This window comes from Arvicanthis niloticus, chromosome 4 (genome assembly GCF_011762505.2).
Source record: "Arvicanthis niloticus isolate mArvNil1 chromosome 4, mArvNil1.pat.X, whole genome shotgun sequence".
NCBI classification, from domain to species: domain Eukaryota; kingdom Metazoa; phylum Chordata; class Mammalia; order Rodentia; family Muridae; genus Arvicanthis; species Arvicanthis niloticus.
This window is the reverse complement of record NC_047661.1, coordinates 67,410,514-67,436,149: the sequence shown is the minus strand read 5'-3', so window position 1 is coordinate 67,436,149 and position 25,636 is coordinate 67,410,514. Positions and strand designations below refer to the sequence as shown.

At 46.5% G+C, this 25,636-nt stretch overlaps 2 protein-coding genes across 10 annotated transcripts; one reads left to right on the top strand and one right to left on the bottom strand.

The window, feature by feature from the left end:
- Positions 1–7,248: 7,248 nt before the first annotated feature.
- On the bottom strand, positions 7,249–18,237 carry Isg20l2 (interferon stimulated exonuclease gene 20 like 2). 3 transcript variants are annotated; one of them, XM_034499516.2, is made up of 5 exons: positions 17,860–18,166; positions 17,468–17,748; positions 16,150–17,110; positions 8,984–9,184; positions 7,249–8,511 (listed from the first exon to the last, which is right to left on the bottom strand). In XM_034499516.2, exons 3-5 carry the CDS (start codon positions 16,954–16,956, stop codon positions 8,398–8,400), a joined length of 1,122 nt encoding a protein of 373 aa, XP_034355407.1. In that variant the 5' UTR covers positions 16,957–17,110; positions 17,468–17,748; positions 17,860–18,166; the 3' UTR covers positions 7,249–8,397. The 3 variants fall into 3 exon arrangements, with proteins under 3 accessions (XP_034355407.1, XP_076788772.1, XP_034355406.1); XM_076932657.1 differs by having other exon boundaries at positions 17,468–17,567; XM_034499515.2 differs by lacking the exon at positions 17,468–17,748 and having other exon boundaries at positions 17,860–18,237.
- A 49-nt stretch (positions 18,238–18,286) lies between these two features.
- Mettl25b (methyltransferase like 25B) lies at positions 18,287–25,583 on the top strand. Of its 7 annotated transcripts, none has more exons than XM_034499511.2 (8): positions 18,287–18,610; positions 21,616–21,740; positions 21,908–22,100; positions 22,550–22,612; positions 22,799–22,942; positions 23,678–24,162; positions 24,614–24,798; positions 25,236–25,583. In XM_034499511.2, the coding sequence occupies exons 1-8, from the start codon at positions 18,431–18,433 to the stop codon at positions 25,355–25,357; spliced, it is 1,497 nt and encodes a 498-aa protein (XP_034355402.1). In that variant the 5' UTR covers positions 18,287–18,430; the 3' UTR covers positions 25,358–25,583. The 7 variants fall into 7 exon arrangements, with proteins under 7 accessions (XP_034355402.1, XP_034355401.1, XP_076788771.1 ...); XM_034499514.2 differs by having other exon boundaries at positions 18,463–18,760; positions 21,948–22,100; XM_076932655.1 differs by having other exon boundaries at positions 18,463–18,760.
- Positions 25,584–25,636: the final 53 nt, after the last annotated feature.

The following is a 25,636-nucleotide window of genomic DNA, read 5'->3' as shown; positions in this document are numbered from 1 at the left end:
GGCTGCAGTGTAGGGCTTGCAATAGGAGACATCCTACCCTCTAGACCCCTTCCCTTGAAGCTGTGTGGAGCACAAGGAACCACCCAGTCCATCACAGAAGAGGCCAGTGTTGACTGGGGACAGGAAGAGTAGGAAAGTCAGAATCCCCAGCCTCACCTCCAATCAGGACTACAGAGACTTGCCAAGGTTAGTACTGGTAAAGGGTTTTGCTGAGTGTAGTATTACTCTGTGGTCTCTACTGGGTCAGTTATTTGTTGACCTGGACTTCCAAAGTAAAAGCCAGCCAGTTTGGGTTGGACACTTCTACAGGAGGTGGCAGTGGTGTTCTGAGCCAGAAGAAAGCCGGGCTGTTATGCATTCAATTTGTGTCTCCTGAGCCCTTGCACCCTTAGGACTCTACTGCAGAGAGCCTAGATCTACAGCCTAACTTTCACTGGAGTCCTTCATGCAAAATGAACTCTTTCTTGTACCTCTTGCCTGTGTCCCTGGCTCAGAGACCCAGCTTTTTGTCATTGTAGCAGAATGAAGGGCAGTAGAGCCCCAACACTGGATAGGGTCAGGGATCTAGAAAGGAAGCAACCCACCAGAAACATTTGGGTGCAGAAGGAAACTCTTTGAGAACCAGGAAAGGACAGAGGACCCTGAAAACCCGAGTTTCCATCCAAAGGCAGAAGATGCTGTGACCTGCAAGGCCAGCCTGGGTTCTGGCAAACAGAGGCAAATAGGACCAGGAAAACAGCACAAGAGGCTGAAAAGAAACAATAGGAAAGACTGAGACAGGAGGGGCTACCACAGGCCAGAAGAGGGTCTGTGCAGCACCCAGGCGGGGCCTCTGTTGTTCTTGGCTCTGCCATGCTTTTCCCAGCTCCAGCTGCCAACGCTCTCCTCAGGGCTGGGCTGGGCTGGGCTGGCTGAGCCAGGAAGACAGGAGGAGGGTGGGGTGGGGATGCACTGGCTGAGGACATGTCCAGACTCAGTCTCAGTCCCCTGCTGGGAGACTGACCTGCAGTTACACGTGGGCTGGCTCTATCGTCTGGTTCCTAGTACTGTACCCATCTGCCACAAACACAATGTCCCGCATTCAGCCCTGGCAGCCAGGGTAGGAGTGATGGGGCTGTGGCCATGGGCAAGTTCAACAGGCAGGACAGAGTTTTATGGCACTTGGGGAAAGGCTGGTCTGAAAATGACACATAGCTCTAGACAGGCCAGCCCTCTCCAACTCTGCTGTTTGTTCAGGGCACTGGGGCTGGAGAACCCCCAATCCAGCCACCTCCCTGGTGCTGCCTTTCCTGCCCCGAGAGTAGGAAACAGAAAGAGTTGGGATCTGAACCCCTCCTTTGATCTCACTCCATTGAGATGCTGAGGTTCAGAAGAGATGGGAGGCAAGCAGCCCAGAATCTGGGGTTTCCCCTCAACCCTTGCCATCTTGAACCGGTAGATAAGCAGGGTTACAAGACAAGACTTTAGGGGTGGAGAGGTCTCAGTGGTAAAGAGCACTTGTGCTGTTCTTCCAGATGACCTGGGTTTGATTCCTAGCATTCACATGGTGGCTTACAACCTTTCATAATTCTAGTTCCAGTGGACCTGATGCCCTTTTCTGATCCTCCTGGGTACCAGGCATGCATTCAGTGTATAATATACGTGCAGTCAAGCACATACACATAAATAATAAGGCTATAGATTAAAAAAAAAATCAAGTAACTGGTGCCTTAGTCCAAGGCCTTGTTCTCCACTTGACCTCAACTATCTCTAAGAGCAAAGCCAGAGTGGATGAATGAGCAGGGTGGGGGAGAGGGGAGGCCCCCACACTCACCTAGATCTAATACTATGCTCTGGGCAACATGAACAAAATAGGGAAAAGGTGTATGAAGTGGCAAGCTCTGATTTTCCTCCTTGAGGGCACCAGTTCTAGAAAATGTCAGCTGTCAAAGCAAAACTAAACTGCCCACAACCCCCCTAAACCCCTACCTCATCTGGTCTCAGGGTTCCAGGCTACCGTACTCCCACTGGACATCAGGCTGAGGCCCATGTGTTAGCCTAACAGAGCATGTATGCTACCAAATGATGTCCCAACTCTCTCCTGCCTGACACTCCTCTACTAACTTATGCCAAGCCATCTAAGTGGGAACTTTGGAACTTGGAAATTAGCAGGAACACTTCCCTGGGGAATCAAAGAGGCTGGTATTTCCTGGATTTTATAGCTGCCAACTATGCTGTCATTCAGTCTTGGTCTCACACCTCCCAAGCCTGGTAGCACCTGGCTTCCCTGTGATGTGGGTTGTCAGTGGTGGGTCTTCCTACTACATTGGTAGCTAGCCCAGAGCCAGAGATGTTCAAGGATCAGGACTCAAAAGAACACCTTTCTACGTACTCTTCCAGCTAGCCCAGTATAGGGCAGCCAGGCTGGGTTCTCTGGGCATGGGCTCCAGTTCCCTGCGCAGCAGCCATGCCATGGCACTCCTGCCTTCTTCCTCTTTTGAGTTATAATCTGGTGTCTCTTATAGATTCCTTATAAATAAGTAACCAACTATGAAGGCTAATTCTATATCAACTTGACACAGACTAGGGTTATCTGAGAAGAATTTCAATTAAGAAAATGCCTCTATATAATTGGGCTATAGGCAAGCCTGTAGAACATTCTCTTAGTGATTGATATTCCCTATGCTGGTTGTCCTGGGTTCTGTAAGAAAGCAAACTGAGCAAACCAGTCACAGTTTGCTCTCCAGTCTCTACATCAGCTTCTGCTTCCAGGTTCCTGCCGTTTGAGTTCCTGTCCTAACTATCTTCAGAGATGGACAATAAATGTGGAAGCATAAACCAAATGAACCCTTTTCTCCCCCAATCTGCTCTTGTCTGTGGTTTCATCATAGCAATAGTAAACCAAACTAAGACACTTAACCGAGCAGGATTCCACAGGGTGTAATCATAGGGCATGGCCTTTGGGGAACTAGCTGCTCTGGCAGAGAATCACTGTGTAGCTTGCTACTCAGAAATGTTGGGTCAGGATCCCAGGCCCTAGGCTGAGAAACCTTTACTCAAGGCTAACATTATGAACACACAAGTCTTCTGGTCAATGTCATTGATCTGTCTACCCTGGTGTCTCACTCTGGAGCACTGAAGGGTATGTGTGGCCCAGACACTACACTCTATTCAGTTTATGTGTACATGCCTGTTCATAGTGTACATCTGCCTGTGGACACATATGGAGGTCAGAAGTTGATGGCGGGTGCTTTGTTTAAGACAAGGTCTCTCTTCATAGTTTTGGCTGTCCTAGAACTCACTATGTAGACCAAGCTGGTCTTGAATTCAGAGATCCGCCTGCCTCTGCCTCCTGAGTGCTGGGATTAAAGGCATGCACTACCCTTCATCTTATTTTTAAGACAGGATCTCTCACTGAACCTGGCATTGCTTCAGCTAAGCAGTCTGGCTGGCCACTGAGCTCCAGGGGCCTGCCTCTGCTCTGCCAGTGCTGGTTTCAGGCATGTGCTGCCACACCTACCCTTGACATCCATGCAGGGGATCCAAACTCAAGTCCTCATGCTGTATAGCATGTATCTTACCAGCTGAGCCATGTCCCTGGAAATCTTGGGCATTCTGTGCCCCTTCTCAAAGGGGGGTAGAGCTGATAATGTCCTTAGTAAGACTAGAAGTCATACATAAAAAGAGAAACTGGGAAGACCCCAGCATGGCTAAATGATGGGAGATTAGGGGATAGGGTTGCTATAAACCCATTAAGTTCTCCAGGCCTGCTCACTATGGCAATGAGTCAGCAACCATGTAAAAGCTGAGCTTTTCCTGGCAGTGCCCCTAGATGCTACTTGCTCTGATGACTGGCCAGAGGGCCTGCAGCCAGGCTCTACCCTTGACCACCGATGCCTGAGTCCACCTCTCTCTGGGCTCAGAGTTCTTTGGCAGAACAGGAACAGGGACCTGAGGAGGGTTGAACAGGCCAGTAAGCCTGGGGACTAAATAGCTGTTTACCATCCAGAACACCAAAGTACAAGCACTTGCCTGAAGTTGAACCTATCCTCCCTCACAGCAGCTACAGGCAATCCTACACTGGTGTGCATCCTCCCTCCGCTCTAGATCCTATAGTGGTTTCCCATTCGATGCAGTGTAAAACCTCAAATCCTAATGTACAGCCAGGCCTGCTATCTGCTATGTCTCTCTTTCCTTCTGACCTCACCTACCCTTTCCTTCCTGGCTTACCCTGCTCCAGCCATGCAGACCCTCTTACTTCTTCCTTAAACACACAAACACACATCTGCTCCAAGGCCTCTGTATCTGCCACTTATCTGGCAGTCTTCCTCTGGATATTTACACAACTTGCTTCCTCTTATCTTGCAGTTCTCTGTATAAATGCCACCATCTCAAAGAGCTCTTGCTATGACAAGTGCATTGTGGGTAATGCACACACATATACCCCCTTTCTTCATATCATTTATCACCTTCAACTACAAGCACATCAGCATCTCCTGACTCACAAACAAGATTCCATGCACTCACCTTGACTGTAGTCTTGGATTTCTCTCCTTCCTCTCCCCTCTAGCTCATTCTTTGTATCCAGGCAGACCTTGAATAGGAGGAACTATATAGGACTCTGCCCACATAGCACAGCTCAGCATCTGCCATGGTCTCAGTCTGAGTACTACAGACAGTGCTCAGAGGAGGGTACCAAATTGCTACAAATGAAGTATCACCCCCTCCCCATGTTTATTTGTTCATCTGTATGTGTGCATACATGCGTGTGCAGATGCCAGATTCCCTGCAGCCAGTTACTGAGGGCTGTGAGCTGCCTGATATGGGTGCTAGGACCACCTCAAAGCCACCCCCAAAATCAATCATCTTAAAATAAAAAAACAAAACATAACAAAACAGGATCTTATTATTTAACCTTGGGCTAGCCTGGAACTATGTAAACTGTGCTGGTCTTGAATTCAGAGGGATTTGATTGCCTCTGCTTCTCAAGTGCTGAGATTGCATGTGTACATGCATATGTATTTATATACATGTACATGCAAGAGATGAGGAAGCAAGTTACGTAAATAACCAGAGGAAGGCTGCCAGATAACTGATGAGGCAGAGGCCCTGGAATAGATCTGTGCCTGTATGTTTAAGAAGCAAGACATGTGTTTCTGTATCTAGCTCTCTTTTTAAAAATAGATTCACTTTTGGGCTGGTACCACTTGGAAGGTAGAGGCAGGTAGAGATCAAGGCAAGCCTGGTCTACAAAGTGAGTTTCAGGACAGCCAGAGCTGTTACACAGAGAAACCTTGTCTCAAAAAACTCAAGAAAAAGATTTACTTTTAGAAAGCCAAGAGCCTTTAACCCTAGTAGAGCCAGAGGAAGACTCTTGCTTGGTTTGAGGCCAGCTACATCTACACAGTGAGTTCTGGTGGAGCCAGGACTACAAAGTGAGACCATTTTAAAATCCCAAACCTTGTGATCTTCTCATCTCTACCTCACGAGGGCCAAGATTACAGATATGAGCCACCAAAAGCCAGCCTTACAATGTTGACTCAAAACCTTAGTTTTTAGGCTCAGGTCTGTCTCTCTCTCCCCCCCACCCCCTCTGTCTCTCTCTGTTTTTTTTCCGAGACAGGGTTTCTCTGTGTAGCCCTGGCTATCTTGGAACTCACTCTTTAGACCAGGCTGGCCTCGAACTCAGAAATCTGCCTGCCTCTGCCTCCCAAGTGCTGGGATTAAAGCCATGCACCACCACTGCCTAGCAGGATCCGGTCTCTTTAAATCTGCTAATCTCAACTATCCAGCTAGCTATCTACAGTTGCTCAGGAAGCCAGGAACTACCCACCTTATCTTTCTCAACCCTCTTTGTTGGTGAATACTCCACTGCACTTTGTTCAGAAGTACTCAACACATCTGTCCTTCTCTTGCCCTAACCTCCTGGTCCTGCTAATGTCACCTACTGTGATACTTACATTCTCCTCCCACTCCAGAGATGGCTCACCTTTTGGCCCTTCCCCAATGCAGGTTCCCTACAGCAGACAGCATTGTCTTTCAGAAATACACACCTGCTCATCTTATAACCAGCATTAAATCTTGGCTCTAGATAGCAAATGCGTTGCTCAGTGATTTTCCTAACTTTTCTTCTTTAGGGCCAAAGACAATACCATTTCCAGTGTCTAGCACACTGCCCAGTACAGAACAGAGGCTGGATGTAGAACCCCATATCCGGCCAGATACTACTCAGATGCTAACAGCAAGGCAGGGACTTCAGGCCTACTTATCAAGTGCCAGTAAAACCTCTATCTCCTTGGCCTGGGAAAGACTCCTTACTTTTTGGTTAATCTCAATCTCAACTGTTAAGTGGCTCAGTGGTTAAGAGCACTAGCTGCTTTTGCAAGAGGACCTGGGTTTGATTCCCAGCACCCATGTGAAAACTTGCAACTGTCTGTAAAACCAGTTCCAGGGGATCTGTTACACTCCAGTGGCCTCCATGGGCACCAGGCACACAAATAGTGCAATCATACAAGTAGGCAAAACACCCATACACATAAGCAAAAAAAACCCACCCAGCTTAGAGTGACATGGTGCACCTCAAAGGATCAGTACCATCTCATGGAAGATGGCAGTCTTACCATCCTCTCAACCCCCGACAAATACTACCGCATAAAAACCTAGGTTAGAACTCAGGATTTGGTATTAAAACTTCAAGAACTGAATGACAAAATGAAAGCGTGAAAGGATCCAGATATAGCTCTACAGAGTAAGGACCTCCATGCTGCAGTCCATGACTCATCTTCAGGAGACAAGGGTGTGCACCACTGAGGAAGAGCTGCCAGGCTTGGTCACCAAGCACCCTTCCTCTCTGTGTCTCTCACTTATGACCATGGATCCACTCAACCGCACTCCCTGGGTCACACGCCCTCTATATGTGCCTGCATGGCTTAGGGTGTCACTTCAGGTATGATAGGAAAGATAAGGCACTTTTTGTGTGACAAAGACTTACCAGAGCTTCAAATCATCCAGCAAATAAGGGCTCCAGTGACTACTCATCCCGAAAGCCTAGAAACCCTCCTACAGGACTACACAGCCCTCCACACCTGAGATATCATTTAATAGAACCCAAAACGAACCCACTCTCTGAGCTGGAGAGACGACTGTGTCCAGAGGCTCTCAGCTTTACTTCTAGCACTCACTTTCCAGAAACTCACAATGGCCATAACTGTAGTTCTGAAGGAGCTGACACCCTCTCCTGGACCCTGAAAGCATACACATACACATAAATAAAATAAAATACATCTTTATATGTAAAAAAAACCCATCAGTTTTCTATTATAAAAATTCATAAAAAGAATCATGAATTAAGAGGCTACATTTGCAAGGTGAAAGACTGAAAGACTATTAAAACTACATAAATTCTTTTTAAACTAAGTGGAACCTAAATTAAGTAAACTCTCTGTCATTCAGTGCTATGTAATGTGGCTATAAAATTCAGCAAGCAACCACACAAGCCTTTCCTTCTCTTTTCAACTTCTATGGGCCAGAGCTTTTCTATGTACTCAGACTGCCCTTAAACTTTTGATCTTCCTGCCTTGACCTCCAGAGTTCTGAGATTACAGACCATCATGCCTAGCTCCAATCAGGACTCTGAAAGTGAAAAGATACTGTTAATTACTTTAGAACAACAACAACAACAACAACATCAAAAACTATAAAATTAAAAGGACCAGGCACAGCGGTGAACACACACTTGCAGTCCCAGCTACTCATGAGGTTGAGGAAGTCATTTGAGACCAAGTGTTTGAGGCCAGCCTTGGCAACACAGCTACTCCTTTATCCCACTCTCCACCAAAAGGAGACACATCTTTGATATGTGTTCCATAGATAAAGTAGTGTGGGAAACTGTATTCCCTGGTGTGCCTTGCTTCCTCAAAGTCAAGGCTGACTGGCACAAGCACCCTGTGATGTGGTTAGCACTACTAAAGAAGTAAACAGTTATGGTTCATCATGTGTTCCATTCCTTCTACCCTCCCCCACCCCACTCCTAGAGACTGTACCTAGTGGTGTATGCATGCTAGTTAAGTGTTCTAGCACTGGGCTTTACTCCTGGCCCTCTTTTTATGTTAGGACAGGGTCTCACTGGCCTAGAACTAATTCTGTAGTCTAGGCAGACCTTAAATCTATAACCTGTCTCAGCATCCCAAGTATCTGGGATTACAAGTAGGCAATCTGCCTGACCTAGAGGTGGGTTTTAACATGAAGGTTTTCCTCTTCCATGAGACACTTAACCACACAGTGACCACAATAGCTGAGATGAAATTTCAATGGGTATTATGTCTCTGGTCAAACCCCTCTCCCCAATGATTCTAGCTTCTATAGGCGAGAAGCTACAGAACTGTGGGTTGGTCTACTGCATGTTTCTTCCTGGGAATGCTAATTTTCTGGGGGATTCTGGGCCAGGTGCTGTTCCCATTCGACTTCAACCAACTTGTACAGCTCCATTGTGGCCTGGGCATCTTCCACCGAGGAATGTCCACTTTTTCCAGCCTAAAAGGGAAAAGAACATAAGACAACAACTGTTTCTTTTCCCAGACAACTCTAGACTCCCTGCAACCTGCTAGTCATCTATACTTTATCTTCTATAGTTTATGAACTGTAGTCAGAAGTCTACAGGGGCCCTCCTCCCTAGCACATCTCTGAGTTTCAACTCCCAGAAAGCCTGTTCATCTCTATGACAATATGTATGCATCAGATTATTAAGCTCTACAGAGCAGGACATTTCAGATCAAACAGACCGTCTGGGTCTTCTTTCTTACATGTTCTCTGTATGGCGTGTACCCACAGCTCAATATTCTGTGGCCACTGTCCTAGACTCCTGAACATGTGCAATGTCTGAGTGTCTTCTTTTCCCACTGTATCATCAGCTACAGTCTGTACGGTGCCCAGGAATTATTATTTCTCCTTACAGACAGGGAGACTACTGGGTCATGTTTGGTGGGGGCACTTGGAGAGAAGTTACCTGGATGTCCCGATTCAGCAGCTTCTTGGTGAGATGCTTCAATGACAAAGTGACATTTTCTGGGCAGTCAGCCTTTCGGTTGAGGAGTGGTATCTGGGAAGTGTCTCGGGTGAGGGACTTGGGATGAAAGTACTGTAGGGCTTTGTAGTCATTGTGAATGGCATGCCCTACTACTACCTTCCCTGAGAGTATCTTCAAGATCTGAAATAGACACAAAAGGAGGTAATGAGAAGCCATACTCAAAGGTGGAGCTCCTTATATCCTGAAGGCCCAAATAGCCATCACCAACATACCATCCATCACCTCTACCCTCACCACTCTTGAAATGCCCTCTCCCACAACTGTTCCTCCTTCAGAACGCCATCTCTCCTTTCCCTAGAGAACTGCTGTGTGATCCTATTTGGATCTACACCACCAGAGGTCCCTTACATGTTTATTAGTTTCCACCCCAACAATGGTTATCAGTATTCTCCCCTGGCCCGCCATCCCCAAAGAACCGAGGCCCTGTATATGCCAAATAAATGCTCTACCACAGCCCACTATCCCTAGCTGCTTCCTTCAGTCTCCAATGGAACATAAAGATGCTGATCATGGGGCTGAAGGGATGACTCGGCAGGTAGGAGTGTGTACTCTGCAGGAGCACTAGAGTTCAGCTCTTGGCACCTATGTAGGGTGACACAACTGCCTGTGACCCCAGTTTGAGAGGATATGACACCCTCTTCAGGTCTCTTAAGATACTACACACACATGTAAAAAACACATACACACAATTAAAAATAAATCTTTACAAAAAAATTAATCTAGGCAAGGTTATATAAACCTACAATCCCAGAACAAAGAAAGCTGAGGCAGGCAGACTGCAAGTTACAGTATAGCCTGAGCTACATGAGACCTTGTCTCAAAAAACAGGGTTGGTGGGGTTCGACAGATAGTTCAGTAGTTAAGAGCACCGTCTGCTATTCCAAAGATCATGAGTTCAATCGCCAGAAACCACATAGTGGCTCACAACCATCTGTAATGGGGTCTGATGCCCTCTTCTGGCAAATAAACCTTTAAACAAACAAACAAACAAACAAACAAACCAAAACAAACAGGGTTGGATCTGGGAATATGGCTCAGAGTGCTTGCCTAGCATGCATTAAACCCTGGGTTGCAGCACTGCAATAACTGGGCACATTGGCACAGGCCCGTAATCCCTATACTTGGGAGTTGAAAGTAGGAAGAACTAAAGTTAAATGTCATTTTTGGCTCCACAGAAAGTCTGAGACTAGACTGGGATACACGAGGCTAGCCTGGGATATATGAGAGTCTGCCTCAAGGGGGAAAAGGGCCAATGAGATGGACTCTGAAGGTGAAGACTCTTGTCACCATGTTCGATGATCTACATTTGATCCCTGAGACCCACATGAGAGGAGAGAACCAACTTTCACAAGTTACCCTCTAACCTTTATACTCAGGTCACGACACACTCCATCTTCACAGAAGAAATCAAAGAAAACAAACAACAGACATCTAAAGAGTAAAGCTGCAGCTAGGGTTTTCTGGATACTTGTTGGTTTCTTGAAACCAACTAACGTCTCAGCACTTAAAGTCTTACAGATTCTGCAAGCTATACTCAAAATGGGATAGTGAAAACAGCAAGAGTCCTGCACAGCTTTCAGGGGACCCACTTAGTGATGCATCTGGTCTCATCTCAGATTCATAACCCCAGCTTAAGCAAGGTGAAAAACTTCCTGATGAAAACCAGTTTGTCTTTGCCTAGGTAGGTTCAGTCAATAAGCATCTGCTGTATGTGCTATGCCCAGTCTCCTACCTAGCACCATCTTCACCTCATCTGCCCCTTAGCTGTCCTTACTGAAGCTAGGACCTCTCCCACACATCTGTTCAACTGTGCCCTGTAGAGAGGATGTGCCTTGGCATTTCTTTCCTTTTGTTTTTGAAAAACCTCACTGTGTAGCTCTGGCTGGCCTCAAGTTTAAAGCTCCATCTGCCCCTGCTTCCTCAGTGCTGGGATTAAAGGTGTGCACCACCATGCCTGTTACTTCCTGTCTTTTTAAAAACACCTGATAAACCTCCTTCAGTGGTGTGTCTAACATTAAAAGAATCTTTGGAGGGAATGAGGATGTGGCTCAGCTGGTATAGTGCTTGCCTGTACAGCCTTGTGTTGTATCCCCTAACTCTGTGTAAACTAGGTACAGTGGCACATGCCTATAATCATAGCACTCAGGAGACAGATACAAGAGAATCAGAAGATCAAAATCACCCTTAGCTACAAAGCCAGTCTGAGGCCAGCCTGGGCTACATAAAACCCTGTCATAGAAAAAGAATCACTCGAAGTATGTCTAGAGAAAGCAAAGAGCAAGTTCCTCAATTGCAAAGCAGACCAATGGTGCCCTCTGGTGGCCTCCCAGGACTAGCAGGCTCTCGTGTCCTCTATTCTCACCCTACCTCCACTCTTGTTTATTATTAGTTGTGAAGAGAACCCCTTACAAACCGTGTCTTTTGTCTTACTACATGCCACCCAGATGCTCACCAACAATACAACTATGCTTCAATACAGCTTCAAAACAAAGTCTGACTTTCTATACATGTGTATCAATGTGTGATTGATGTCCAAGGAGGCCAGAAGAGCAGCCCCAGAACTGGAGTTACAGATGGTTGAGGATGAGTCTCCACAGAAGTACTGGAACCGAACTGAACTCAAGTCCTCTCAGAAGCAGCAGGGGCGTCTAACTGCAGAGCCATTTTTCCAGGGTGCTTTATTTTTTATTTTGTTTTTGTAAAAGTTCTGCCTATTGCTACAAACACTTTCAGGCCGCTTCTTTCACACCTGTTGTTCTTTTGTTTACATGATCACGTCTATCACCACTGGCTACTCATTCTTGAAGTCAATTCCACTAGACACTGTGGATCTCAACTAGTAAAATTACTTCTACCACCAGGTTCTAACTTCCTGACTTTAGCATTCCTATAATGGCTAATCTTGTCAACTTGGCAAGATCTAGAATCAGGTGAAGATACATAAAGAAGTGTCTGTGGGGGAGTGTCTAGACTGAGTTAATAACGTAGAAGACCCACCCTAAGTGTTGATGGTAACCAACCTCATACTCCGGCTACCATGGTGTACTGAACCATCAAGCTATTAGAATAAACCGTTTATTCCTTAAACTAATTTTATCACAACAATAAGTAATACAGAAAGATAGTAATGAGGGGTGAGGTTATTGCTGTGATAAACCTGACTATGGCCAACATTTGCTCATGTATATAAGTGTTCAGTCCCCAGTGGGTGGTTTATTTAGGAATTATAAGAATTATTATATCTGTCTTGGTACAGATATGTTACTGGGGGTGAGCTTGGGCTTTGAGGTTTCAGAAGCCCACGCCAAATCCAATGTCTTTGCTTGCTGTCTGTGGATCAGGACGTGAAGTTCTCAGTTACTGCTCCAGTGCCGTACTGCTCTACTTCCTGCCATGATGATCACAGACTAACCCTCTAAGACTGTAAACAAGCCCAACTAAGAGCTTTCCTTATCAGAGTTGCCTTAGCCATGGTCTCTTCATAGCACTCCTGAGAACAGTTAGACACTGATCATGCGGTGCTTAGGCCTTTGGAACTGGTTTTGGGGAGGGAATGTAGGAGTTTAGAGCTGTGGATTAGAGAAGAACTAGAGTAATGGACTAATTTGTCTGGCAGAAGATATTTTTACACAGGGAAACTATTCAACACTATGTAAAGGAGACTGCACACTGTATGCACATCTACAGTGAGGGGGAGCAAATTAAATATGAGCGAAAATATACAGTGAGGGGGAGGAAATTAAAATATGGGGGAAAATACAATTTTATGTATGGGGGAAAGGACTAAATGCCATACATTCAAAGTTACAGGCTATGAAAAGTGATACCGCCATTGGGACAGGGGGAAAAGTGCATAAAAAGCAAGATCCCACCCACAGAAAGATTCATTTCATTTAAATGGAGAAAGCCAAATAGCACTTAGAAAAAAGGGTTTTTTTTTGTTTTTTGTTTTTGTTTGTTTGTTTTTCAAGACAGGTTTCTTTGTATAGTCCTGGCTGTCCTGGAACTCACTCTGTAGACCAGGCTGGCCTCGAACTCAGAAATCCGCCTGCCTCTGCCTCCCAAGTGCTGGGATTAAAGGCGTGCACCACTACTGCCCAGCTAGAAAAGTTTTCAATTAATCTTTAATCAAAGTAAACAGAGGTCTGTACAACTTTGGTTTAAATGGACCAGGTTACATTTTGAACTGAAAGCAAAACTTTGCATCACATGGCACTGATTTTTAGGGCACAAAAAATGCAAACATAAGGGGGTCATGAGGGCTTGCATGAGGCCATTAAGAGCCAGGGCGTGTGACAGGGTTGGTGCCCTTTCAAGGAGGCTCCTGCAAAAAGCTGTTAAGGTGAAACCTAAGTTACAATGGAGAATCTGGGATTTTGGAAATGTCAGGACCATAGTACATTTGTCAAGAAAACTACAGGCATGAAGCAAAGCTAGCCCAACAGAGGGGCTGTGTGCTACAGGCAGTAGAGCTGCAAGGGCCAGCCTACCTATGGACCTGGCAGTCCAGATAATATGATGACAAGTGCAGGATGCTGGACATGGAACTGGAGGCTCTGTGTTTGCACTGCTCTTTCCCTACTATGCCCATTGACAGCTATGCCACAAGGCCTATGGTCCTAGATGCTATCAGCAGACCAGGAGGGAGCAAGGCAGTAAGCAATTCCATGGCCTCTTCAGGTCCTGCCTCCAGGTTTCTGCCTTGAATTCCTGCTCTGATTTCCCTTCTTGGACTACAACTAAAAGATAAAATAAACCCTTTCCTCCCCAAATTGCTTTTAGTCAAGGTGTTTTATCATAGCAGTAGAAACTATGAGAGAAATTGGTACTAGGTTGTCAGGTATTGCTGATGTAACACTAACCATGCGCTTTGGGAAGTATTGAGAAAGGACTTCGGGATTTGCTATGGAACAACCATTAAGTGTTGTTCAGAGCTTACCAAGCTGCTGTGAGAAGTCAGAGGATAATGCTGAGAGCAGTGCAGAGGATGAAGGCCTGCCTGGCTTGTAAACTTTCAGAGGGAAGGCTGAAAGTTCCTTAAAGATTCTATTAAGGGCAGGCACAGCAGTGCACACCTTCATTCTCAGTGCTTGGGGAAGCAGAGGCAGGAGAGTCTCTGTGAGTTCACAGCCAGCCTGGTTAAAATGGTGAGTTACAGGACAGCCAGAACTACATAAGATCTTGTCTGGAACAAAACAAAGCAAAACAAAACAAACCCAAAAGACATCATCACTCAGGTGAAATCTTCTAGCAAGTGCTTCTCCAGGGTCAGAACAAAGAAGCTCTATTCCAGAGTGGGCCTAGGCTGCATCTTATGCTGGCAGCCAAAATTGCTAACATGTAAGAGTCACCAATGTGGTACTGCTTTTGAAGTCATGATAGAATCATGGAGAGGCATTGGTGATGGTGCAGCCTCAGTTGCAGTAGAAGGCCCAAGACTGAAGGAATTATAGCCTGGCACCATCTGGCAGGGTCACAGTCCCTGAAGAAAGTGCAGAAGAAGCTATTGGTAAAGGTGCCCTGTTGCAGTGGAGACCCCAGCACCACTGGATGACCACCAAGAACGGCAGCAACTTTGGAGAGGAGCCAGCCTGAGCCTAGGAGAAAAGCTGTGTGCGCTGTGCAAGCCCCTCAGAGCCAAAAAGACCGAGAGTCTCAGAATACGACACTGAGCTTTATAATGTTGGGCTTCAGTTTTGTTTTCCTTTGACTGTGACTGTACCCTGGCTTTTTCCTCTTGAAATAAAATATTTAACCTGATTTTGATTTTACAAAAGCCCACAGTTAGAGAAACTTGGAATTCTAAAGACTTTAGGTATTTAAAAGACTTTAAACTTTTTAAGTGTTTGAATTTTTAAAGATCATGGGACTTTTATTAAAGTTTGGAGTATGTTTTATTTTTATTTTTTGAGACAGGGTTTTTCTGTATAGCCCTGGCTGTCCTGGAACTCACTCTGCAGATCAGACTGGCCTTTTCTTTATGGTGAGTGATGTGATGTGGGTGGTGCCACCCACAGGCAGGTATTACAAGAAAGCAAGCTAAACAAGCCAGGAAGGAGCAAGCATTCCTCCATAGCCTCCACCTTGAGTACCCACTCTAACTTCCCTCATGCTGGGCTATCACTGAAATAAACCCTCTTTCCTTGTAAGGTTGCTTTTGGTCATGGTGTTTTATCATAGCAATAGAAACCCTGACTAAGACAGCTGGGCTCTACAAATTCTGGATTCAGTCATTATGCTTGTGCAGCAAGCACTTTACACAATAAGGCATCTCTAAACTTGTTTTTGAGACAGCGTCTCACCATGTAACTCTAGGTGACCTGGAACTCAGAGATCCACCTATCTCTGCCTCCCAAGTACTGGGTTTAAAAGTGAGCTCCATGACCTCAGCCTTTGTTTCTGATGTGATGGGGCTCACAGTTAAGAGTCTGCCTAGGTTTCAGAGACTTTGTTTAGACTGTTAGAAACCATGGAAACTTTTGAAATTGAACTAAACCCAGTTTGTATTATGGGATACCTATGAGCTTGTGATGACCAAGGATGGAAGGTTTGGCTAAAATGTATGATGTTTGGTCATAAGTTGACAGGGATGGACTTGTGATAGAACTCAGTTTAATAGAATTAATAGAATTAAACTAGAAGACAAATTTGAGCATGTCTGTGAGCCTTCAGATTGGGTTAACTGAGGTGGGAAGATCCATGTAAAAAAAAAAACTAACTAAAACAAAATAACCTATTCATTCCATTGGCTGGAGTCCTGGGCTGAATAAAAAAAGAAGAGAATAGCCAGTATTCACTTCTCTCTGCTTCCTGGCAATTCAGTAGTTACATCCTGCTCTTGCTGCCACAATCTCTGTACTGTAATGGAAGAAATCCTTAAACTCTGAGCCCAAATAAATTCATTCTTTTGCTCAAGTATTTTGTCACAGCAGCCACAAAAATAATTCCTTATTCCAATAGGAAGCCTTCTTAATCACGTGATGGTATTCTCCCTCCCTTTACCATCCTTTGACACCTCCCCAGAACATCACTTGCTGAAAGTCCTCTCCAGACCTCTCTCTCTTGTCCTGTCCCACGCTCCTCACCTGACTCCGAGCAGTCTTAAAGGGTGTAGCATTAACCATGTGGCACTTCCGGATGCCACTCCATCTGGTGCGGTAGTCCACAATGTAGCAGGGGGGGAGGACGTACTCGTCATAGAGCACGTCTCCATGGTAATTCACAATGCTGCAGCGAGCCAAGGAGCTGACACGCCCCTTGGGTCCTGTGCCCACCATCTCACAGTCTATCGCCACCATCTTCCCTGGCAAGTTTTGGGGAACTTTAGGGCACTTATCCTCAGAATGAGCTTGGGTGGAATTCTGTACAGCATTTTTCTTCAAGGGCTTCTTCTTGGAGCTTTTATCCTTTGACTGAGCTTGGGTGGAGTTCTCTGTAGCAATTTTCTTTTTCAAGGGCTTCTTCTTGGAGCCCTTCTTCTGGGTGCGAGATGGGTGGCTCTTAATCTTTGGAAGGGCACTCTGAAACTCCCCTAGCAAATCTATTTTAGCAACAACAGAATCAGTCTTCTTTGAAGGAGCAGGGGTCAGCCAAGACAATGACGCTTTCTTGTCTTTGGAATGCTCTGAGTCCCTCTTGGAGGCAGCTGCCTCTTTCTTCTTCTTTGGACATGGAAGGATCTTCAAAATGCCATCTACTCTTGAAGTTTCCCTTTTCTTTGGAGGTTCTGAGTTCAACTTAGATACCTTGCTAGGGGGTTGGTTCTTTTTATTCAGAAATCCTTTCTGTTCCAAGAACCGTCGCTTCTTGACAAAACGTTGATGTTTGGCATTTCCTCCAAATGCCTTTTTCGAAGGTTCCCCAAAGTCCAAATTCAGGAGTATGGTAGACATGAGGTCAGTGGATGGTGGGAGAAAGCTGGGAAGAATAGCTCACTGACAGCAAAAGGATGAGAGTCTCATTCTCTGTGGAATCCCATAGTTCAACATGTGGAGGTCTGCAATTAGCCTTGGGGACAAAAGCAATCCTGACACCTGCACCATAGGCCTGAGAGAAAAAGAAGACCAATTCTGGAAAACCTAAGTGATTACTTCCGAAAGCCCAAAGCCTGGAAAACTAAAGAAGTCCCCACCTTTAGGTTGGTCTTAAAAGGGTTGTTTCTCCTCTTCAAATCTTGTGTTATTTTAAAAACTAAAGATGCTGGGGCTGGAGAGATGACTTAGTAGCTATAACTTGTTGCTTTTGCAGAGATGTGAAGTTCAGTTCCCAGCACCCAAGTGGTAGTAGTTCACAGCATCTGAACCTCCAGTTTCAGAAAAATTAGATGCCTTCTGATCTCTGCAGGCCCCAGGCAATTAAACGATACACATATATAAATACTAATAAAACACAAAAATAATATACCTGATAGCATAAAGTGAGGGTGCAAAGGCTGGCGATAAAAAGATGTGGGGCCCACTGAGACCGAACTTTATCATGTCTACGAAGTCGAGACAAGTGCGTACTGAAACAGCAAAGAGTACTTCAAAGTAAGTTTGTCAGTGGTAAGATGAAACACCATAGATGAGGATCAACCAGGAATTCTCAGTGTGCTACAAAACGAAGAGAAAATCCAGGTATCTCTCCCTTGGATCCACGTGGGGGCGATCTCCTCACGTACCTTCCTTGTCCCACACAGTAAAGACCTGTGACATTACACAGCAGAAGATCTAACTGGAGGAAAATACAGACGGGCCACCTCGGCCACTACACTCTTGACAGTCCACGAACCATCCCCGAACACCCTATATACCTACCTCCAAGTTGGGTCCCACTAAGATCGCAGGCGTCCGGAGCCGGATGCAGGCGCGGGCGCGCGCCGACGTATGCCCGGACGGCAAGAACGCGGGCGGCAACGGGAAGGCGGCCGGCGCACACGCGCCCGCAGCGCCCCCACCTCAGGCAGCGAGGCCAGCGACTCGGAGTGCGTGAGCAGCGGCAACGGTGGTGGCGGCGGCGGCGGCGTGGGTGGGGGCGGGGGCGGGATGCGCTCCCCGGCCCCTCGGGCCCCGTGGAGGTACAACTCGAAGGTGGTGGGCCGCGGGAAGCGGAACAGAGCGCGCCGGAACCGTGGTCCCACTTCCGGGAGGGAGGGCGGGACCTGCAGCTGACCGCCTCGCAGTAAGCTGGTGTTGGGCGCGCTTTTGTGACGTCACCGAGAGACCCTGCGTCTGCGCAAATGGCTTTGCCCAGGGGAAGCCGTGACGTTTGCCAAGTGCGCCTTGTTATTTAGACTTGTAATTGGACGCGATTGTAGAGGTGTTGTCCGGAGGGTTCGGAGTTATTGCTTTGCGTTGGGCCTGCAGAATTGAGCCCGGCTTGGGTTGCATGTTTTCGTGGTACCGATCTTGTGTCTCCTTACCTCCTCCCTCTTTGCACCGACAGTCACGCCACAGGATGCCGGGCGTCTCAGCCCATGGCCTCTCGCGTGAGGAGAGAAGGCAACTGGCTGTGGACCTCACCCGCGTCCTAGCTCTCTACCGTTCTATCCTGGACGCCTACATCATCGTGAGGCCACTGGGCTGAGGGCGGGTTACTTCTTATGGTGGGGGTAATTAGGAGCCCACTGAAGAGAAAATTTGGAAACAGCTTTTATCTCTTGCTTATAAGGAAAGCTGAAGACTAGAATAATTCCTACCCAGTTTTCTGTCTCTAATAGTTAAGTTTGGTTTGGTCGGGGTTTTGGGTGGTGGTTTTTGTTTTTTTTTTTTTTTCAAAGATATATTTTTTATGTGTATGAGTACACTGTTGCTGTCTTCAGACACACCAGAAGAGGGCATTGGATTCCATTACAGATGGTTGTGAGCCACCATGTGGTTGCTGGGAACTGAACTCAGGACCTCTGGAAGAGCAGTCAGTGCTCTTAACTGCTGAGCCATCTCTCCAGCTCTTTTTCTGTTTTTTGGTTTTTTGTTTGTTTGTTTGTTTTTGTTTTGTTTTTTGTTTTTTCGAGACAGGGTTTCTCTATGTAGTCCTGGCTGTCCTGGAACTCACTTTGTAGACCAGGCTGGCCTCGAACTCAGAAATCCACCTGCTTCTGCCTCCCAAGTGCTAGGATTAAAGGCGTGCGCCACCACCGCCCGGCTCTTTTTCTGTTTTTTGTTTGTTTGTTTTTGTTTGTTTTTTTATAACCCCACAACCACCATTTGGGCCGGTCTGAAGTTACATAGAAACATAGAGAAACGAGATGTTCCAGAGCTTATCCTCCACTAAAAGGCAAAAGAGTGGGTTGGTGAAGAAGTACTTGGCCAGATGTGGAGTACACTTGTAATTCTGGCACATGACAACTAGATGCAGGAGAATCAGGAGTTCAGGGTTCACCTAGGCTACAAAACAAGTTCTAGAGCAGCTTGGACTAGATGATGTTACTTTAAAACAAAACTAAAACAGAGCAGACATACATTAAGTTACCTTCCTGTAATCTTGCCCCTCAGAAGACTGAGACAGAAGAATTTGTCTTGATTTGCAGCCAGCTCAAATGAATGTTGAGACTGTCTCATTTCCCCCAACCCCCCATACGCACACATAGAAAAGGACCTACAAGGCTTGGGGGTGGGCTGAGTCTCAATCTTCATAATCCTGCAACCCTTTATTACAGTTCCTCATGTTGTGATGATCTCCAGCTATAAGACTGTTTTTGTTGCTACTTTATAACTCATTTTGCTGCTGTTATGAATCAAATACCTGATATGCAGGATATCTGAAATGTGAACCCTCCAAAGCGGTCCTAACCTACAGGTTGAGAACCGCTATTCTAGAGCAAATGCTTGTGTGGGACTAGCAAGATGGCTATGTGGTTAAAAGCATTTCTTGCTTTTTTGGAGGACCAGTTCTGTCCCCAGCACCCACACAACTGGTGACTCACAGCCTTCTGTAACTCCAGCTCCTCTGACTTCCACCTGCCTTCAAATGCACATACAAATCCACAGATGAAACACATAATAAGAATACTTTTAAAAAGTTTTGTCTAGCTTGTATGTGGTTTTGGGTTAAATCTCTAAGTATTGCCAAAATATTTGAAAAAGTTGAAGTGGGATGTGGTGGTGTATCACTTTAATCCCAGCACCTGGATTGCAGAGACAGGCAGTCTCCTGAATTCTAAGCCAGCAACAGCTACATATTAAGATAAGACCCTGTCTCAAAAATCCCAAAAACTTGTTTTAAGTGCTTTCAGAATAGTGAAAATATATGTGTATGTTTACTTCTGATTGAATTTTCTCTACATGACAACTCTGAGCTGGTATCAGCTCATATTTTTTTCTCTATGGAGTTTAAAGTAGTTCTCCACTAAGCTCTGTTAGTTTTCAAGAGTGTTTTTTCCAATGTGATATTTGTGTTAAAATCATTAGTTGCATTAGCTTGCAGTGCTGGAGACGGAACCCAAGCTTGTGCATGCTCATCAAGCACTGATTAACACTGATTCATGCCTCCATTGTTACATTCTTGTTTGTTTGTTTGTTTGTTGTTGTTTTGGTTTGGTTTTTTGTTTGTTTGTTTGTTTTTTGAGACAGGGTTTCTCTGTATAGCCTTGGCTGACCTGGAACTCACTCGGTAGACCAGGCTGGCCTCGAACTCAGAAATCCGCCTGCCTCTGCCTCCCAAGTGCTGGGATTAAAGGCGTGCGCCACCACCGCCCGGTGGCACCCAGAATCTTAAAAAAACAAATGAATGAACTAAAATACACAGCTATCTGGACCATAAAATAACAAGTTACTAAATGGATACCTGTTAATGCTGTGGTCAGTCATTGATCATGCTAGCAATGCATGGTTTAAAAAAAAAAAAATTGGTCTGGTTGGAGAGATGGCTCAGCAGTTAAGAGCACTGGCTTCTCTTCCAGAGGACCCAGGTTCAACTCCCGGCACCCAAATGGCAGTTCATAACTGTCTTTAACTTCTGCACCAAGGGATCTGACAACCCTAACCCAGACATAACATGCTGTCAAAACACCAGTGTATATAAAATAAAAGTAAATAAATTTTAAAAACTTGGTCAAGCCAGGCATTCTGGTGTGTGCCTTAGGGCAGAGGCAGATAGATCTCTGTGGGTTCCAGGCCAGCCTTTTACACGGTGAGTTTCAGGACAGCCAAGGCTACATAGAGAGACCCTGTCTCAAAACAAAACAAGCCATGATGGCACACAACTGTAATTCCAGAGACAGAGGCATAGGCCAACCTGGTCCACAGAGCAAGTTTCAGGACACCCAGGGCTACACAGAGAAACCTTGTCTTGAAAAAACAACCAACAAAACAAATAAGAAACTAAATGGAGAAAGACACAAATACATGGGGCATTAATAATAAGAGGTGTGTATAGAATGCAGTCTGTACCACATTGGCGCTAGTAGAGGTGGGGGCAGACTTGAGAACTGATAAAAATGAACAGGCGATACAGGCATCTTGTCATCTTAGGCAGTAATGCTAAAAAAGGGCAGGTGATGTGGTGGAGAGTTGAGATGGGGCTGAAAACGTGGGAAAAGTCGTAGAGTCCTACTAACTGCTTGGCTCCTGCAGGAATTTTTCACAGACAGCCTGTGGGGCACACTTCCCCACTCATGGCAAGAAGCGCTGGATGGACTGAACCCACCGCAGCTGGCCACCCTGCTGCTGGGAATGCCCAGGGAAGGGGAGGAGATCAGGTATGTGTACGCCAGAGGAGCCCTGTGCTGGGGAATGAGCACTAATCCTTGTGTTGAGTCTTGTGTAGATAGTCTCATTGGACCTTCCTGCCAGCCAGGTCATAAGCTAGTACACTCAGGATGTGATTGTGGGCTATTCACTAGCAGCCTGGGCTGGACTATCTCAGGTACAGGTCTGTGTGGCCACTCACCCTGCTGGCCCTGAAGTCCACAGCTTGTGCCCTCGCCTTTACCCGGACACCTCGCTTTCACACCCCATCAGAGTTCCTGGAGAACCCCAGCCAGAGCTCCCGACTGACAGCTCCTTTTCGGAAACATGTCAAGCCCAAGAAGCAGCATGAGATCCGGAGGCTGGGAGAGGTGAGGAGACTGCTGGAGGTTAAACTGTGAGAGCCTAGTACTCCTAAAGCCTATGTTAGGAAGACGTTTGGCCCTTACTGCAGGTACAGGAACCAGCGAGTTAAGAAGCCCCCTTCCGTAGCAAACATGCTAGAACCCTGTCTGTTGGTGCTGGGAGGCTTTCCTGTCCATTTCTGGGTTGATCGGTAGCTGTGCATGGGTGACTTTTATTCCTGTTCACTGCAGTCAATTTTTGGTTTTTACAGCCTACCGGGCTTTTGCTTTTGAGTCATTCACTTAAAGGGCAAGCAGGTGAGGCTAGACACCTACCATTTTCCTCAATTCTAGTTTGACATCTCTTATCAATGTGGTACCCTCAGTCTTACCCTCAATCTAGGCTCCTACCATCCTTCTGAGTATTTGCATCAGGAGTCAGGAGCCAATACCAAGAAGAAACCTGTTTCTTTCAGTTGGTGAAGAAGCTTAGTGATCTCACTGGCTGCACCCAAGTTGTGGATGTGGGTTCAGGCCAGGTGAGTCAGACTCCAGGGAAGGCAGATAAGCAGGTGGAATGCCCATAGAAGCAGGTGCTAAGAAGTGGGAAGGGGGAGGGATGGTGGGGGAGTGTGGAATAATTAAGCCTTTAGTGAAGCCCAAGACTACACCATTGATAGGGTGACAGTCAACGCTGTCAATGCTGTCCTCCCTCATGACTCCAGGGCCATCTCTCGCGCTTCATGTCTCTGGGGCTGGGGCTGATGGTGAAGAGCCTTGAAGGGAATCAGAGGCTGGTGAAGAGAGCTCAGCGTCTAGACCAGGAGCTCATGCAGGCTCTGGACAAAATGGAGAAGAGGAACCCAAAGGTAAGTTGCCCTTCTTGCAGCCTGCACTATAGAAGCAGGGTGCTTGGCTGGAACTCTGTATTAAGACTCATTTTCTACTTCCAAATTTCTGTTTATTTTTGCTGGGTTTTTTGTTCCTTTCCCAAAGCATCCACACAGCTCAAAAGCACTTTCTAGTTTGTGTATTTCCATACCAATATGTTCTCATAGTAAACTGCTATGGCCTGATGGGTAATATTATTTGTTGTGCTAGGGATGAAACCTATCACCACTGAGCTATATCCCTAATCCACAGCCAAGTGGTGGACTCATTCACTACCTACACGGAAACCGAAAGAACTGGGATATAGTTCAGTGGTAGGGCACTTGCTGAAGCATTCATGAAGCCCTGGGTTCCATCCTTAGCACCACCAAAAGAAAAAGGGAAACTGAGTTAAATACAGTAGCACGGGCCCATAATTCCAGCACTGGGGAGGCATAGACAGGATCTGTGCAGATTTGCCTGTTTGGTCAACATATTGAGCTCCAGGTCAGAAAAGGCTACAAAGACCTTGTCTCATACCCGATGCTACCCAAAAGAAAAAGAAAAATGACATGAAAAATGAAAAGGTCTGCGGTCTGTAACAAGGATCTCATCCCCTGTTCAGAGTCTAACTCTTGTGCCCAGTTTCTCACCCATATAACTCAGAGGACCCACTGCAGCTTGAGGATAGCCATCCAGTTTTGCATCTGCCTTTGTTTTTCCTCTCCCCATAGGTGGTGCAAAGTAGCACTCGCCATCGCCCTCATCATGTGGTTCAGTGGGTCAGCCCCACAACTCTGTGTGAGGAGCTTCTGCTTCCTCTGGAGATACCAGGCCAAAGTAGTACCCGTCTGCTACTCACAGGCCTTCATGCTTGTGGGGATCTTAGTGTTGCCTTGCTGAGACACTTCTGCTGCTGTCCTGAAGTGGTGGCCCTGGCTTCAGTGGGCTGCTGCTACATGAAACTCAGTGATCCTGGCAGCTACCCACTGAGTCAGTGGATAGCTGGGCTGCCTGGCCATGAACTACCCTACAGGCTCCGGGAGGGTGCCTGCCATGCTCTGGAGGACTATGCGGAGAGATTACAGAAAGCAGGGCCTGACCTGCAAACACACTGCTTCCGTGCAGCACTGGAAACAGTCATCCGACAAGTCTGCCCTGAGCTTCGGAGGCCTGGAGTGCAAGGAATCCCCAGGGTCCATGAACTCAAGATTGAAGAGTGAGGTCTGGGGAGGTTCCCCACCCATCTCCACTTGTAACCATAGCCAAAGAAAATGTGTACCAGAGGAATGGGCATTTTATGTTGAGGGCAGAGTGGGCTACGTGAGATTGTCTCAAAAACACAAAGCAGGCGGATCTAGTAGTTTATGCCTTTGATCCCAGCACCTGGGAGTCAGAGGTCAGCCTGGACTATAAAACGAATTTCAGGACTACATAGAGATACTCTATCTCAAACACTCACAGAAACCAGAAATGTTAGACTAGGTACTGTGGTCTGCCTGGGGAGGCTGAGCTAGGAAGACTACTTGTACTCGTTGTGGGGCAAGCCTGGGCACAAATGACCCTTTAAAATGACTAAGCAAATCAAAGGTGGGAATCAGCTTCTAGACAGGAATTTAAGTGGGAGGTGGAAGGTTCTAGAGCTAACTGATTTACGGCTGGTCCCACAGATATGTGCAACAAGGGTTGCAGCGAGTGGGTCTGGACCCCCAGCTACCTTTGGATCTGGCTGCCCTCCAGGCCCACCAGGCCCAAGAGAATCGTGTGGTGGCCTTCTTCAGCTTGGCCCTCCTGCTGGCCCCACTGGTAGAGACACTGATTCTGCTGGACCGGATGCTCTATCTTCAGGAGCAAGGTGAGGTTATGAGGCTTTGGAGCTCCCTTGGGTCCTTGGAGTCTGCTGGGCATGGCTACTACCTGATGGGTGAGGCATTTGAGACTGGTTTTGGTGGTAAAACGTGTATAGATATACCCCATGCTTTTGGATGTCCTATCCCCTGGAACTGGTGTTGCAAGTAGTTATGAGCCACCTGATGTAGGTTTTAGGAACCAAACTTGAGGATGCTGAAAGAGCAAGTGTTCTTAACCCCTGAGCCCTCTTCAGCACCAACGAGGTGAGGTGAATTTTAAACAAGCATCCCAGGTACTGAGAAAGCATATGGACTGCCTCTCAAGCTAGTGGTTTGAAGTCTTCCCAGTTTGCAATAAGGAACTGTGTTACAGGACGGGTGGGGAGAGCCGGGGCCAGACTCCCGAGTCCTTTCTAGTTAGCCCTCATGTTCTTTCTCCTAGGCTTCTATGCTGAGCTTTTGCCGATCTTCAGCCCTGAACTCTCTCCGAGAAATCTGGTTCTGGTGGCCACCAAGACACCTCTGGGTCAGGCCTTCTCCACTCTTGAGACTGAAGACAGCTGACAGTCTAAAACCACCAGTGCCAGTATGGCTAGATACCATAACTTGTCACCATTTAGAGTGCCCTGCATCCTGCTGGGATTCTGGCTCTTTGCAAACTTCAGATTTGTACCCTTTCTTTCCCTTCACATGTAAAGTAATGCTTGTAACTTAAGACTCAACTCCTTTCTCTATAAATATCATGTAAATTTTATTTATTAAAACATAACTCCTTAAACAGGGAAAAGAACACAGGGCCTTCTTGCTTCCATCCCCAAACATGCAGGACCTGTCCCTAACACA

Excerpts from the sequence above, each read along its gene's own strand:
- Mettl25b (XM_034499511.2), top strand. The coding sequence starts at position 18,431 with ATGTTTTCGTGGTACCGATCTTGTGTCTCCTTACCTCCTCCCTCTTTG. Across the intron at positions 22,943-23,677 it reads TGGAGAAGAGGAACCCAAAG|GTGGTGCAAAGTAGCACTCG; the intron begins GTAAGTTGCCCT and ends CTCTCCCCATAG. Across the intron at positions 24,799-25,235 it reads GCTCTATCTTCAGGAGCAAG|GCTTCTATGCTGAGCTTTTG; the intron begins GTGAGGTTATGA and ends TCTTTCTCCTAG.
- Isg20l2 (XM_034499515.2), bottom strand. The coding sequence starts at position 16,956 with ATGTCTACCATACTCCTGAATTTGGACTTTGGGGAACCTTCGAAAAAG. Across the intron at positions 9,185-16,149 it reads TTAAGACTGCTCGGAGTCAG|ATCTTGAAGATACTCTCAGG; the intron begins GTGAGGAGCGTG and ends TGTCTATTTCAG. Across the intron at positions 8,512-8,983 it reads TGCTGAATCGGGACATCCAG|GCTGGAAAAAGTGGACATTC; the intron begins GTAACTTCTCTC and ends TTTCCCTTTTAG.